At 39.7% G+C, this 16,861-nt stretch overlaps 1 protein-coding gene across 1 annotated transcript; it reads right to left on the bottom strand.

Moving 5' to 3' along the window:
• Window positions 1-7,007: 7,007 nt before the first annotated feature.
• On the bottom strand, window positions 7,008-14,062 carry prep (prolyl endopeptidase). Its single transcript, XM_026342177.1, has 14 exons — window positions 13,878-14,062; window positions 13,438-13,512; window positions 12,861-12,994; window positions 12,471-12,601; window positions 11,986-12,195; window positions 11,618-11,739; window positions 11,422-11,527; window positions 11,057-11,248; window positions 10,740-10,937; window positions 9,773-9,876; window positions 9,263-9,494; window positions 8,796-8,927; window positions 8,513-8,669; window positions 7,008-7,984 (listed from the first exon to the last, which is right to left on the bottom strand). The coding sequence occupies exons 1-14, from the start codon at window positions 13,917-13,919 to the stop codon at window positions 7,690-7,692; spliced, it is 2,130 nt and encodes a 709-aa protein (XP_026197962.1). The 5' UTR covers window positions 13,920-14,062; the 3' UTR covers window positions 7,008-7,689.
• Between the last annotated feature and the right edge of the window lie 2,799 nt (window positions 14,063-16,861).

The raw sequence follows: 16,861 nt of genomic DNA, 5'->3' as shown, positions 1-16,861 counted from the left end.
AAACACTGTGGAGAAGGTTTAAGTTATTCAAGACCACACAGCCAATCGATAGCAACAAGCCTGAAAAATAGTACGTTCACTGAGAAACGTCCCAGCGTATGACACATCTACCCTGGTGGGAAGTTTCTCCAGGGGTTATTCGTGGGTATGAGGAAAGTGGAAAAACACGTTGGAGTAATGAAACAACAACAAGCCCATCTCCACCCACTAGAGCTAAAGAGCCCACCCTCCGGAATTCATGAGCTTTGTCCCTACCCCCAACCCGTCTACCCCAGCCCCCCGCGCAAAGGCCTGTTTTTGAAGATGCTTGTAGAGGAGGCCTCCGCAGTGGCCATAGAATTACTGTTTGGGTCACAGGGTTGGATACCAGTGTCAGATGTTATCCACTCACTCATATCCTGACAGGAGCTGTCTGATATGGACAAGTCAGTGGAACTCACCGCAGTGCAGCTCACTGATGTGTGCAAGCTAAAGACAAAGAATCATTTAGATATGGAGGGGCTCTGGGCGTGCATGTTAGTCACAGGAAGCAGCTGAAATACCAAAACCAAGAGATAGTGGAGAGTAAAAGACACCTAAAGTCAAAGTGAACACATTTCTTGAAGAAGTAAAAAAAAAACAAAAAACAAACAAACAAAAAAAAAACATTTCATCTGTAAAATCCAGAGGAAACATTTCAAACACTTCAATTAAAGCTTTAGTGAATGTTTAACTTTCTTTTCAACAAAGGTTGCTGTTTTATAATCAGCACTAGCTGCAGGCCATAAGTATTTTATTTGTATTTATTAGTTTCAGAGTCATTTATTGCAGTTTTCCATCAATAAAGATGCACTGAAACATTTTCATAGTATGTATTTATAAAGATTAAATATTAGAAACTAAAAATCAACTAAAATTGCAACTACACCACTGGTTATCAGTTATTTCTTAGTTTGTGGTCCAAACATTAGAAACTTTATTTGGCTTTATGCTACAGTATAAGATTATTTTCAAGCTTTCTGCAACTACACATTCATCTTTTTCTAGCTCCTTTTTTGTGCAGAAGAGCACGTGGACAAACATTAACTTTTCATATGAAGTTTGGATCAGAAACGCTTCGAGGTGTAAGAGTTTCTTTAGTTCTGCAAAGATATGGTGTGAAGATTTTATAACTTTAAGTTAATCAATCTTTTATTTTTGCAGCTTTAAATTAAAATGGCAACTTTTCACTTTCATTCATTCTAAAAAATGAAACCAGAAATTGGCAATGACAACAGACTTTGCAAACCATTTAGATTCAAGATTCAAGATTCAAAAAAACTTTATTAATCCCAGAGGGAAATTGTTTTGCCTCATTACAGTTGTTCTCAAGTAATCTGTGTTAGGACCCAGTTAAATTAAGATTTACAATTTAGAGTGTATGGTTTTGTTTGGTTTGGTTTGGTTTACTGATTAAAAATGTGACATGCAGTCTCTCAGGCTTACAGATATTTTAGATGCATTTCCATCATTGTTCCTTGTGTAAACACGAGGAAATACTAATCTTACACCCTTATAAAAACAAAAGAATTAAATGTACTAAAATGCTTTAAACCATTTCAAAATGCTGTGGAAGATGAGGGCTAGTGAACATCAACTGGGAGTCACAGATTAGATTTAACTAACACAGAATTGGATTTAATCTTCCCCACTCACAACTTTTTAAAAGGAGGCTGTTGAAGCCTTTGAGCAGAGTCACAAACTGAAGTGTGTCTGATTTTTAAGGAGCTGGTTTTTCTGACCAGAATAAATAATATGAGCATTTAACCTCGACAAGCATGAAGAGGACTCCTAAGCTGTTTGAATACAACTTTTCGGAGCAGTCTTTGGACTCCCTCACCCCAGCTAACCCCACCCAACCCCAACCCCTCACCCTGAAGGCTCTCAGAGGAAATTTGACTTTACCCTGCAACGCCGTCAGTGCAGTCCACTTGGTTCACCGGGTTCTTCTCACTCTTTTCTCCTTTTAAGAGAGGAGATTTGCTTTTTGTCGTTTACTTCATGCATTGCAGCCACCCATCCTCACTTTTGCCATAACCAGTACAGGGAAGTGTGAACAGTGTTGGCAAATGCAGCTCACCCTACTCTCATTTTTGCAAGAACTGTGCAGGATGCACGTATGAAAAACCTTTAACAAGCAAAAAGCGATTCTTATTATCTCTTGCAAAATCTCAGCACAGGCTACTTTTACTCTTCTGAGTTTTAACTCACCATCTTGGAGCTATGTGTCTCCACATGTGTAACTTGTTTTTTAAAAAGTGCGTTTTAATCGCAGTTCTTCCTTTGGCACCTCTTCAGATTTCGTTAAGAAATATTTCGAGTCAACGAAAAAACAAATCACAAATCTCACAGGAGCAGATGAACAACATGTGCTTTGAAACATGACCACAATCTAAGTCAAAGGATTGGAGATCAGTTTCTTATTCTTCCTCCCTTCGTTTAACAAAAATCAATTAAATACAAATAAAAAATCACATTTAATATGCGCGTCGGCGGAATAAATGTTTTTGCAAGAGATGTTCAATCCGACACATTTTCAGAAGCATTTATTTACCACTTCCTGATCCCAACAGGCGAATTTTCCATTTCATTTCGGGCAACAGCGAGAAAATAAAAGCGCACACAAAGGATCGTCTTTTTTGGGGGGGGGGGGGAGAACCACGTTGTCTCGACTCTTTCTCAAACCGACAAAGTTTCCTCCAGGAGGAGTAAACAGGGTGAAAATATCTGAATGAAATATCGGTGACGTCAGAGAGAGAGAGAGAAAGGAAGAGAGAGAGAGAGAGGCTGGAGAAGAAGCGCTGCTGCAGCCGGTGCGCCAAAATCTGCGCACAATTGGACGGAAATTAAAAAACAATGCGCTTCAACCTCTTCAATTCACCCTTTTATTTGTCGGTTTTATTTTTCAGCCTGGACTCCACAGGTCAGTGTGTCTTCACCTGCTTCTTGTTTGGTTCACTTAGCCCGTTTTCTTTTTAAGTTCCACAATATTTGTTGATCACTTGAATGCGGAGCGCGAAGGTTTTAACCACTGATCGATGGATTTCTTTAACGAAAACCACGTATTAGTGTCCCGTTGGTGCTTAAGTTAGTGCAGTGAGGTCAAGATGATCGACAGTGATCTTTACCACTTGTTTTGTAGTTGTTTTTGATTTCCTTCTTTTGATTTTTACTTTAAATACACAACCTTTAACGCGACCGTGCCCCTTATCCAAATGCGCTTCGGTTTCAGACGTGTGTTTTTAACTTGGTTTAACTTTACTGGATGGTGGATGGGTGGACTTGTTGCAAGAACCAGCATCACTTTGTCGTGCTGCTAATACCCGGTCATTTCAGGTCAATGAAAAGCAGGTTGTGTAGCTTCACATGGGAGAGCGCAGCGCAGCTAAAACACCGAATCCAAAGTTATCCAGAGATATTGGAGTAGAAGAAAAGAATCTAGGGCATCTACTCAGTAGTCCTCATTTAAAAAAGACTCACCTGTAGCAGAGAGAGCCGACATCCTCCTTTTTGAAGTATGTAGGAGATGCCACAGCCTTTTGATAGAGGCAGTGTGGAGAAGAGAGTTCAGCCTGTTGGACTTGCAGCCTGCCGATGCTCGAGTTTGAATGACATGTTTAGACTGACTTTATCCAGCACCAAGCCAAGTGATCGACTGGAATCAAAGAGATTTTCCGTGGATGAATATTTTATAGTGACACTGTAACATTAGATGCAGCAACGTGAGGGGGGGGGGGAGGCAGATTTGTTTTAAACGCGCCTCAGTGAACCAACAGATTGTTGGAAAGCCTGTGGAAAATCTGATCAGATCTGGAAAATCGCCTTTTACAGAGTGATCCACAGGATGGAAGGCACTCACAAAACTCTGTTTTTACAAGGGCAATGCTTCACAAGAGGCTGCGTCTGAGCTCAAATGCCACGTCGCTCAATACACAAGTCCTAATCATTTACCATTTGAAAGAAAGCCTTCCTGGAGTTGAAGCAGTGACAGCATGTTAGCTGCAGCACAAGACCCGGGTCCTACATCCCACGCAAATGCCCCACCGGTCAATTTAAATGTAATATTCTGCATGTTTCAGAGCTTAATCATCTCTCTTCAAACCATGCGACATCCATGGCCTCCCCCATCCTGCTCCCAACCTTCCCCCACCTCTCTCCTGTTGATCCACACTTCACATCCCCCACCCAGCCTGTTTACAAGAAGGATTCAACCATTCAAAGCCATTAAAAACACACTTCTTCTTTGCAGCACAGGTCTATTGCTGCAATAAAACCTCAAAGCAGCCATGCTGAAGGTCTTCACCCTGTAGCTAGATCTTACCCTATAAGTGCATGTTCTCACTCAGTGATGGCAAAACCTTCCCCACTGATCTGACACCCGCTTACAGCTCACTCAGCCCTGTGTTCTCAAAGAGAGGTGAAAGATAGCTGGCTCCAGATCAGTCATTTGGGGGATGATTGAGCCAACGAGCAGAGGATGGGATTGAATGGCATAGCGCCATCCATCGGTTCACTGCAGACAATCACCTGCAGCAGCTATGAGGAAAAAGAAAATCCCTAAAGGCCACAGAATATTTCCAAAATAAATAAATACATTTAAAAACAGTTGGATATTTCCTCCTCTTACTTTCTAGCAGATTTCAGCACCTAACTCAACTGAACTAATTGTAGCAATGACATAGCTGTGTAAGAATATTACTCTTCCGCCGAGTAATATAGTCCCTGAGCACAGGCTGAGTGTCTATTTCCGGTTTGCGCATTAATATTTCAGTACAGGTGTGTGGCCACTGAGTGTGAGAAAGTCCACAGATATGCCAGAGTTAGGGGGAAAGATCCCAGCATCAGTTTAGGGGACGGTTTGACAAATAAGAACATATCTGGATCCATGTTAAATGTGTAAAAATGTATCTCCTCCACAACATGGACTGTTTTTAGAATCAATCATGATGAAGACAGTAATAAAACCATAATAAAGCATAATAAACTCGAGCCATCTGACTTGTGCTTTGATGCACGGTGATATTTGGACCTGAGAAAACGAGGGTCCACTTTTTAAATGTGTTTCACCGGAGGAGGGTCCTGGTTCTGCAGGGCCCTGCTGCAGGGTTTCACTGGACTCTCAAGCGCCACCTGCTGGTTCACCACTCTGTGCCGCGTGTGTGCGCGCACGTCCATGTAGTGAAGAACCTGCCCCCATGATTGAGAGCATGGTCGTGTGGAGGAAAACTCAAGATTTAAAAATTGGGATGTGTGAGATTGTGCGTTTGATGGTGATTTTTATTTTATTTTATTTTTTGGAAACTATAATTCATTCCTAATTATTAGTATGAATGAATTAAACGACGGTTTCTAAAGAATTGAGATGTGCATTGAGAGTTAAAAGTATCCACAGGTTTTGTTTGTATATTAAAGAAAACATTCATGTTAGTTTAATCAAAATATGTTTTTGACTTGATGTAAAATTTAAACACAGCTTTTTGCTGTTGGAGCAGATTATACTTTATTATCTTATTATTTGTGCTTTCAAAAGTCTATAAAAAGGTATCAACATACACAAAGGCTGTTTTTAACCTAATGTTGTGTCAGTGCTTTGTTTGGATTAGTTTAATTTATCTACAGTTTATTTATTGCATTTTTTTACTTGAAAGTGTTTTCAATCTGATCTAAAGACTAATGTTGGGGACAAAGTGAATACATTTATAAATAGAGTTGAAAAGTGCAAAAAGACAATTTGATTTAAATCTTACAGCAAATGTTTATACAAATGTCATGTTAAGTGTTGTGTTCAAAGTCATTTTGAATGTGTAACTACAACAAGTTTGTTCATAAAATAGCTGAAAGTGATTTAATGTGAACAGTTCACAAGAGCTGACGTCTTGGTTTGTCTCACAGAAACTGAGAAAACACAAGAAGCTCTGTAAGAGAATAAAATGAGAAACAAGTTGAAAGAATTAAGTTAACTTAGTTTTGTCAGTGGATGATTTACAGGATGATTAAATAACTTCAGATTTGTTATATTTTCATTAAATAAGAAAATTCAAAGGTCTCCTCTCTGAGGTTTGTCTGGCATTTGAGGAAAATGTAGTTTTTAAATTGTTTTAATTTTCTGAACTGCATTGTGAAAGACACACTTACCTCACTGACTTGTAAAAGTGCCATCATTGTAATCATTTTTATAGTTTTATTATTTTGACCTTTTGCTAAAAGTTTTGACACAACAAAGAAATGATTTTGTACATTTACGACCTGCTAAAGCTTTAAGGTTCTTGTTGCATTTGTCCACAGCTGTTTAGGCCTAACAGCCTTTTCTCAGGTAGATTTAGGTGTGCGAAATGTTGGATTTTTAGAAAATGTTATTTAAAAATATTAACATGGATACGGATATCTAAAGAGATAGTAATGACAATTTGAATGCATCATATTATGACATATTATTATAATGTTTTCTCCCTGTAAATGTTGTTTTTTTTTTAAAATAGAAAGCATAGCCCCTTTATATATGTGTTAAAATGAAACTTAAAGGTTGTGCATTTTAAAATAATCTAATCCAACATTCATAACTATGTTATCATACTATATTACCTTTTGCTTTTATTTCTTTCTGAATTTAAAATTCAATCTTCAAACATTTTTCATCTTGGAAACATGTCGGATTTAAGAGGGATATTTTCAAAAGCAAATGTATTATACATATTTCATAAACATTAAAGAGGGTATCACAGAAGTTCCTTAACATAAAACCTGTATGATGACTAATCCACATGGGGCCCTCTGTTAGCCCACTCACATTTTTTCCTACTGCTTCACTTTGGTCATTTTCAGAGAGACTGCCCCCTGCTGGAAGAGGGGGCAGTAGACAACAACTAGAACAGCCTGCGGTGTTCAGTCTCAGTGTTTCAAAACCATCTGTAAATGTGAATCACACGTTAGCAATTGAGCAGAAATATGTATCGTTTAACTTACTCAAAGATTAAATGGACAGATTCCTGTTTAAAAAGTTGTTTATTGTAGTTGTGGCATTGTGTTTTGTTCCCTTTAAAAGGAAAACAATCAGCACATGTCAAGAGGTAGAAATCATCATCAGTCTGAAAGAAATGTTGGGACTGACATTTAAACAAGCACACACAGACACACAATGCAAAGTGTTTTGTTTTTTTTTTTGCAAGTCTCCACGTTCACATCAACCCACAGCAATACTGTCGACACTGCCTCGTCAGAATTGTTCAAGCAACATCAACACCCAACATTCAAATCTGTACACAAACAAAAAAATAAATATGCATCATCTTGGTGCACCCAAAGGAAATAAACGTTTGCCACATTTACCTCATGACTGTATGACTGGCTGATTACTTTAACTGTAAACGTAGCCCCCACCCTTACTCAGCCATCACCGATAATGTAGTCATTCTTAGTTTTAATAGAACTACAAACATGGCGACATGAAGAGGGTATGTGAGCTGTGAATTCTGGATGTTAGCTTATAGTTTTGTGAAAGTGCCAGAGATCCTGGTGAGTCTGTGTCCTAACAGACTCGTGCTGTGAGGGGGAGTGGGAGACAATAGATAAACACAAGGATTAAGAAGAAAGAAAGAATATTCCAAAGATTATTTGATTGACGGAAGAATACAAAACACACACATACAGACACCCTTTAAAAGGAGGCGCAGATTATTTAACCCAGGAGATGCTGAGACAGCGAGCGATAAAGGCGTAAGTGTCAGCCACCTCTTGGATGACCTTGCTGGTGGGCTTGCCTGCACCGTGGCCTGACTTTGTGTCCACAAGGATGAACAGGGGGTTTGTCTGCTTGGAGCTGCGGCCTACGATGTACTGTAGGGTAGCGATGTATTTAAGAGAGTGGAGAGGCACCACCCGGTCATCGTGGTCTCCTGTCAGCAAGAGTACTGCCGGGTACTGGACCCCGTTGCCTTCTGGGATGCGGATGTTATGGAGAGGGGAATATCTGCGAGCGAGAAAGGTCAGGAGGAAAATTAGAGAGGTCAAACATTAGCACAAGTGGATGCTGGTTAGAGCTGCTAAAAATCATTTTAATAATCAATTTATGGCCTATTGTTTATTTTTTCAACTAATCGATAAATAATTTGATCTAGAAAATGTTTGATTAGTTTGAAAGGTTAAACAGTCCATCAATCTATGAATCAAATTTAGGCCTAATCTATGTAATTAAAATTCAGTGAAGCAAAAAAGTAAAGATCCACCAGTGCTAAGTGAACGGCCTCTGCTTAAACAAAGCATCCTTTGCTGCTGTGTGGGTCCTTAATGAACACAAATATACTCTATTACATATTTACAATCACCATTTAACTCATAAAACACTTTGTGGACAAAACCAGTATTAGTGTTAATACACAGATGAACATGAAAAACATGTCACCACAGAAAATGCTTCCTTTATTAAGGCAGCTGATTTGACAAAAACAAACTCAATGTTTCACATTACAAAGCTACACTGAGATCAGAAAGCACCTACTTGATGAGCCACTCAAACTGCTCTTTGTCTTCTGAACAGCCAAAGTCTGTGGTCCAGGCATGGCCAATTGTGAACTTGTGGAATTTCAGCATGTCCATGACGCCGACCTGAGCCACAGCACAGCCGAACAGCTCAGGCCGCTGGTTCACACAGGCCGCTGAGAGAGGAAACAGACAGACTGATATTAGTAAAGTAATTGTGCAACAAACTATTTGAAGCTTAGACTGAATATACTTCCTGAGCCACAAAGGCTTTGTTGTTCTTTAGCCAGTAGCATACATACCTACAAGCAGGCCACCATTGGATCCACCATTTATAGTCAGTTTGGAAGGAGAAGTATATCCCTCCTTGATGAGATACTCTGCAGCACACTGGAAGTCTGTGAAGCAGTTCTGCTTGTTGGCCAACATGCCAGCTAAAGAGAAAAATACAAAATATAGAACTGAATGGTTTGTTTTGGATTGTTTTAAAAACAAACAAGGCAGATGATGGAGAAGACCATAATCAGTATCACAAACTGTTCTACTCTGCTAGTAATGAGTCCTACACAGCTGCTATATAACACAGCTCAACTGAAAGACAGCTACAAGTAGGTAAAAAATAATAATACAACAGCCTCATGCAATGCAACAATCCTGTTTTTCCAGTTCACCTCTTAAATGGCAAAAATCACATTAACTCTGGACAAACAGGAAAGTGTGGCCTGTTTCTATACAGATGTGTATCAGAGTGAAACAAAATCCCTGTCACCTTTGTGCCAGGTCTCTCCGTACTCTCCTCCTCCCCTGATGTTGGCAACAGCTAGGACTCCTCCCAGGTGTCGGACAAAAATGAGCCTGGAGACGCTGTAACTTGGCGTGATGGAGATGTTAAAGCCCCCATAGCCGTACAGAAAACCTGGATGGGAGCCATCCATTTTGATGCCCTTCTTGTGAACTATAAACATGGGGATTTCAGTGCCATCCTTGGAGGGATAGAAGATCTGGCAAAAACAAGGACAAAGACAGATTATGAAAGCCTTTTTTCTCCTGACAACCTGATTAATACCTGTTAGATTGGGGCAGTGCTTTAAAAACTGGGTCAAGGTTTGGCATTTATGCACAGTTAGACAAAAATGTTTTCCTTAACAGTTTCAGAGAGGAGCCTTTCAACTGCTAGTATTTTAATTATCAGAAAAGGAAACACAAAGAAACAGCATAGTTGTGTGTACCACTAAAAATATACACGTACATTTCAGAAAGTAGCCTCTATTCAAGTTACCTGGGTGGTCTGGTAGTCAGAGGGACTGAAGCCTTTTACAGTGACCTCTCGGAAGATGTGTGGCTGCAGCGGCTCCTTGGTCAGGTCACAATGATAAATGATGGCTGGGTGGGAGAAAGAATGGAATTTCATTTGTTCTAGTTTTTCCAAATCATTTAAACATACGAAAGAAAAAAAAAAGGAAATAAAGAAACTAACACGCTTAACATCAGCAATCAAAATCTTACATCATACTTAAGTCCACAGATATCACATAGTTGATAGCACAGTTGAAGTTTATACACGTTGGCTAAATGCATTGAAACGAATTTATTGACAATTCTTTATTTTTTATTTAACACATTAATATTATTCATATTTGGTAGCATTGCATTCAGCCTGAATAAAACCATTAAGGTAGCAAGCTACAAGCTTCCCACAACACACTGCAGGAATTTGCACAAATTTCTTATTGGGCTAAGGTCGGGGATATGTGATGTCAGCTGCACAACATTAAACCATTTTGATGTATGAGTTCAGTGTTCTACCGAAAAATTCATTTGGGTCAAACTTTAACTTTCTGGTTGAAGTTTCACAGCTCATGATGCACCAGCTCATCTCGCAGCAACACAAACCTACGACATGATGCTTGCGATGGTGTTCTGTTAGTTACACGCCTCATCCTCCTTCCTCCATAATTAACGTTAATATGATTATACATACTGTACATCTAAAGCTGAAAGAATGTGTCGATGTAACTGATCACTTAAAATATGTCTATTTCTGTGTATTGTTGCGTCACAGTATTTCAATATTTAAAGTGATTCCCAATTATGGCATCTCTCACCACAGGCATGCTGAAAATGTGTCTACATCCTAATAAGTCTGTGCATAATTGTTTGCATTAGATTGTACAGGTGTACCTAATATAGTGGACAGTGAGTGTATATTCATCAGTAACACAGTATTTAGTATAAGTGTTTCGTACCTGGGGATAGGAAAGAAGTGAAATAGTAGAAGATCTCCGAGTCCCGCTTTCGTCCTGTGAAGCCTACTATGGAGCCAACATCAAGGGGGAAGGTCCTCAGCTCCTCCCCTGAGCTCAGTCGGTACATTTTCAACACATTCTTCACATCGTGGAGGAAACACACAAATAGGTAGCTCGAGTATGTACACGTGGCAAATACTGCAGGTGAGACATGGTCAAGGAAAGACAGTCAATGAAGAGTGAACATTTGTGTCACAGGTAAAAGAAGCACACGATATGGAATTTATTAACCCTTAACATGTATCGCAGAAGCTCACCAATGACATCTTTGTCATGTTGGGGGATCAGTTCCTTCCAGTTGCTCTGAGCCGGAGAGGCAAAGTCGATGTTGATGAGACGGTAACGTGGGGCGTCTAAGTTGGTTTTAAAAGTAAACAACGTCCCCTCGTTGGTCACATACTCATACTCAGCATCAAAGTTGTCGATTAGCTTCACCCATGGCAAAAGTCCTAGGAAAAGGAAATGAAGTATTTTAGACCTAAAATTCAAGCATCAAACTTGTACATTTACAAACTTTTAAACAAAGTCTCAAAACACAAAATACACAGAAAATAAATGGTTAAAAGGCTCATTTAAAAAAAAGAAAACGGTAGGCAGAAAGAGCAATAAAAGAAAAACATACCTGTGATACCCTGAGGAGTGGTCTGGAGGTCACAATACCACAGCCTGTTGACTGGATCACAACCTTCCCTGATAGATAGTAGCACATAGCGCCCATCATCTGATACCTATAATATACATCCACTTATTAAAGTCTATTCAAATATGAAGTAACACATGCACTTTTTTATTTTAGGAGCAGTGGAAAAATACTGTACCTCTGCCCCACTCATCCATTTGGGGTTGTCGGGGAACTCAGCACACAGCACATCCTCAGACTGTGGGGTCCCCAAAACGTGGAAATACAGTTTCTGATGAAGATTGGTGGACGTTTCAGTGCCTGACAAAGATTAAACAGTTGAGTTTCATCACTGCCCCCCTGTGGTAATAGAAATGTCTGATGAAAGAGTTAAGGATATGTGAATTGTGTGGGTGTGGACTGCAGACACAGCAAAGCCATAAGAAAGCAGAGGATGACAAGTATGTATCACACAAAACACAGAAAAACAACACATAGGAAAACAGCACTAATTTTACTAATTAGCTTATATTATAGGGGACCGTTGTGACACTGTCTTGACCTCACCATCACTCTTTCCCTCCTGGTCCGGGTAGGAATTGTAGAAAAGTCCTTTTCCATCATGTGTCCAGGACATGCAGCTAAACTTGACTCTTTCCAGGTGGTCCTCCAGTGTTACAGCACCTTCAACACGCAGAAATCGAATCTCAACCCAGTCAGACCCACTAGCACTGGTGCCATAAGCCAGGTACTCCCCGTCCTCAGAGAATGCATAGCCTAAAAGAAGTGGAACAGAAACAGGTTGTCACACAAAGACAGCAGGTAATTACCACTTATTTTACTGTGGCTGAAAGTGTGGATGCTATTTCTGGACAGCTATTTCTGGACATCACAAATTCCAGAACAACTGTTACAGACGACATGTACAACATTTGTTTCCTTTTTGTTTGTTTCATTTGTTTTTCCCTTTAATATCTTGCAAAATATAATAATTACTATTAAACAAACAAAACAAAACCCTGTAATAATTAATAAGATGTTTTCTGTCTTACCTCGCAGAGCAACTGTGCCATCATCAGAAAATGTGTTGGGATCCAAGAAAACTGTGGGTTCAGCATCCAGGCTCTCCTGCACATACATCACACTCTGGTTCTGGAGGCCTGTGTTGTAGAAGTGAAAATACCTAAAAAAAAATAATGGGAAAAATCATTCAGGAGAAAAGCAGCTTCAAAGAACATTAAAAAATAAGGCAAAATATGGGAAATCATATTTCTACTATGCACTAACAAACAGATTCATATCAAGAAACAGGGATCCTCATTACTAGTCTGATGTGAAATTTCAAGGCATTTTCATCTAGTTTATTTCTTAACTAAACATGGGGTGCTCCTGTTACTTAATAATGAAGTGTTAAAACAAGAGTGTTCTGGGAATCTCCTCACCTGCTCCCCCTCTTGAAGGGACAGCTATACTTTGGGTAGTCATATAATTCAGTCATACGCTCCTTGAACAGGTCTCGCACCTCACAGCGCTCTAGAAATGGCAAAGTCAGCTGGTTCTGAGCGCTGACAAAGGCCTAAAGGAAAAATACCAACATATAGAGGTTTTACACATCAATGCATTATCATCTCAGCATCCATTTCTAAGAAGCAGACATACGTTTCTACGTTTTACTCTTCCAAGTTACTGTACCTAGATCTAGATCACTCAGAAACTAGGTTTTCGGGGACGGCCCCTGTCAGTATCAACAAAACCTCGAGCTGGTGGGTATGACTTTCACAATGTCACACATTTTATGTCTTTTCTAAGTATCAGCATAACACAACCAGCAGCAATATTTGGAAACAGGGTAGCAAGCGAGACTTGTGCCAGTGGACCTACAAATTATCAGGCATCAATAGTAACAACACGTCCTGTTTATTCTCAGTTTGAAGCTATGAAACCTGCATTCTAGATAAATATAGCACCAAATAGAGTGGTGATGATGAAGTGATTACAAAGCTCATTAAGATGTGACACCTGTGTCTTTTCACTGTCAGGGTCCTCCAGCCAGCTGTATGGATCCGGTACTTTGTAGTCATGATAGTCATCCACCTGAGACAGGTAAAAGAGCAATGACAAGTGTAACATTGTGGACTAAGCTAGCTAGGTGTGGCATCCACAAACAACAAGACAGACCTGAGCTAACGTTACCAAGCATGCACGTCCAGTTTGATTAGCAACTTTAAATAGCTAAGGAAACACTAGCTACTAAGCTTCACATTGAATTTGTAGTGAGTTATGGGTAACTGGGAAATACTACACATGCAGGTGTCAATGCAGTCAGCCTGGTCTGCTAAAGCTAAGCTAACTAGCATGCTAACAAAGCAGACGCTCATTTCAATGAATGAAAAAGCGTGATGATTAAGCATCCCGGCTTATTAGCACGCTAGGCTAGTCAGCTAGCCACATTTACTTACAACTGACTCGTCACGATAAGCTTGGGGATACTGAAAGGCCATTTTGAAGCTTTGTTTTCAGGAAGTGCGTAAAAAAAAAAGAAACCTCAGAGACAAATTGGTTTTAAAATGACTCTGTGGACACTGTAAGACACCAACTTAAGGCGCTAAAGCTCCTAGCAGAGAAGATACACACAGTCAACAAGCAACAGACAGGAGGAGCACCAGCTGCCGTGTGAGCAGCTCTCCATATGTTACAGCGCCCCCTGTCGACCACACACTCCGCACAAGCCACACACATGGCTCAAGCTTAGTTGGGCAAAAGTGAAAGTGTTAATTTAATGTAACCAGACTTAACATCACCCTGAAGATGAGAGCATAATTTTATTATCTGATGTGACTTGGTTAGCAACCATGTGCAACACAACAAGAAGCGGAACAATAACCCTGCCATGATAAGCACATTTTGAAATTCTATCGAAAGATGACTAATCGTCATACCTCATACGTACAGTTGTAATTTGCTGGCATAATGACAAAGTTCCTGAACCATCTTCTACTATTGTTTTCGTTTCTTCTGCTACCTTTTTAGTAGCCTGTACTTTAATTGATTCAAGGATGTTAACTTGTTTCTAAATAGATTCAATAACTCTGAAAATGTTGTGTTTAAATCTGCAAGATTCAAAGATCTTATCAGTAGCCATTTGGGGGTGTCACTACTTATTACTACTTAATAATCACTACTTACTTAATTATTATTTGTATGATTTAAAGCAAACTTTATTATGAAACTAAATCCTGTCTGTGACATTTTAAAGAGCTGTTTTACTCATACAAAAAGAAATAAATCTATAAAAAACAGGAGTTTGCATGTCTTCCCTGTGCTTGTGTGGATTTCTTTCAGGCACTCAGGCCTCCCACAGTTCAAAACTATGCAGTTAGGTTAACTGGTGACTCTAAATTGTCTGTAGATGTGAATGTGAGACGTCTATACAATAAAAAAGCAAGTGTATGTTACAACTACCTAATAGACAAATTAGCTACAAGTCAAGCCACATTATTTCAGAAACGTAGTTAAAGCTTATCTGTGTCCACTGGGAATCTCCATCATCGCTCTTATCTATGTGGCAGAAAAGCCGAGAGGTCAACCCTTCACTCTTCTTTCTTTTTGCTCATCATCTTCCCCTCCTTCCTCTCTTTACTTAATCAATCAATCTTGATTTGACCATCATTATCACTGGTGCCTACTCTTACACAATGACTGATAGCATGAGATAAGAAACACAGAGGAAGCGTGTAACGTCAGGAAATGAATGGTTTCTCCAAAGTAGCAATAGTAGGTAAAGATCATTTTTATAAAGATATATTTAGGATTTTGGACAAAAGATGTGCCTCTTTACAAAGGGACACACATTAATTACCAACAGTAATCTAGATTGTTGAATACCTGTAGGCTGTCTCATTGCATTTTTTCTATTCTTTCCTGTGTGACTTCATGTCATTTGTACGCTATGCAGATAAGAACCTTCAGACAGGTTTAATTTTACAGCTATATTTAAGTCAAAAGGAAAACACATTGTTTAGATACCACCACTGATCACACAGTCAGATGTCCTCGAGGAGATTCCAAAGTATTGTTACTTTCAGATTTGGCTTGGTGTGTGTCACAGGTATCGTGCAGCTGAAGCAGACGTTGAAGCAGACGTTGAAGGAAGACAAGCAGGTTCTTAACTAATGGCATCGTGTCATAGGTAAATTTATAATAGAAGGGGAGTGGGAGAGTATGTGAGAATAACTGTAAAGAAATCAAGATGTGCTCCATCTGTTTTTCTCAGTCTGAGCTCACTGAGATATAATGAACAGTTCAGTCTCTTCTGGTGTGCTGCTATCAGAAGTGTTTGTAGTAGGATGTTTTGGGTCACAGGATGAACTCTGTCTCCCCTCCCCCTTAACGCTATTCTTCCTCTCTTCCCTAAGCTGGAGTCAGGAATACCCCTCCATACACAAGGGATCTCTTCCTGTTTGCCTATGTCAGGCTCAGATATGGGTCACGGGACTATTGTCCTCTGATGCGTCTGTTTCCCTAACAAACCAGAGTAAGAACAACAGTGACACTTTGAATGAGCATGTTTGCTCTTGCATTGAAATTAGACTTTTTATACTCATGGAGTTGGTGGGCTTGTGCATTTGTGTGTTTGACTTAGAGGGAGAGGATTGGAAGAGGCTATGATGAATTAGAACGTCTCCTCCTCCAGTCAACACTGATCTGTCCCCCATAGCCGGAAACACCTGTCTCAGTTGGTTCATCCTTTTATCCTTTGTTCAAGTCTTTTTTCAAAGACAATTTTATCCAACTTCTACGATATAATATGGACACTTGCTCAGTGCAGTAAAAGCAATGACTAGTTATATCAGCAGCAAGAAGGGCAATAAGGGTTCTCTCTCTACTGTCACTGCTGAGTCTCAGTCTTCTAAATTAATAACTATAGTCCACGGGATCCACAGTGAGACAAAACAATACACAAGCAATAATAAGGACGCTTTTAAATACAGAGATCACAGGGGACTACTTCCTGCCTGTTTCTCTCATTCTGCTGTCATTAGCCTGGGCTGGGATAACAGTCTCTGTTCTGTCCTGTCCTGTGTGTGATGTGGCGGAGGGTCAGTCCAACCTGTCCCTTCAGATGTCCTCAGACAACAGGATGTTATTGAGAATCCAGTCAGGGAAATTACAGCACACACGGAAAACGGATGTGATTGGTGCACAAATTATAGGAAACGCTAATGCTCAAACGTGTTTGTCATCAGGCATGTTCAGTATGTTTGTTCGTTAAGGTAAAGTTGCCGTTCAAGATTCAGTAATGTAATTAAGGCATTTGGTCATTGAAAAAATAACATTCATTATTTTTTATTTGTGCAGCACAGACAAGTCCAGTGTTGTCCACTGATGACTTCACTTCTTTGTGTTTCAGGATGACAGCGATACCACTTCTGATAAGGTCCTG

This window comes from Anabas testudineus, chromosome 24, assembly GCF_900324465.2.
Source record: "Anabas testudineus chromosome 24, fAnaTes1.2, whole genome shotgun sequence".
Classification (NCBI taxonomy): Eukaryota; Metazoa; Chordata; class Actinopteri; order Anabantiformes; family Anabantidae; genus Anabas; species Anabas testudineus.
The sequence above is the reverse complement of the archived record's forward strand: the minus strand, read 5'-3'. Positions and strand labels throughout refer to the sequence as shown.

Excerpts from the sequence above, each read along its gene's own strand:
- prep (XM_026342177.1), bottom strand. The coding sequence starts at position 13,919 with ATGGCCTTTCAGTATCCCCAAGCTTATCGTGACGAGTCAGTT. Across the intron at positions 11,249-11,421 it reads CACTCCTCAGGGTATCACAG|GACTTTTGCCATGGGTGAAG; the intron begins GTATGTTTTTCT and ends TCCTTTTCCTAG. Across the intron at positions 9,877-10,739 it reads CACTTCTTTCCTATCCCCAG|CCATCATTTATCATTGTGAC; the intron begins GTACGAAACACT and ends TCTCCCACCCAG.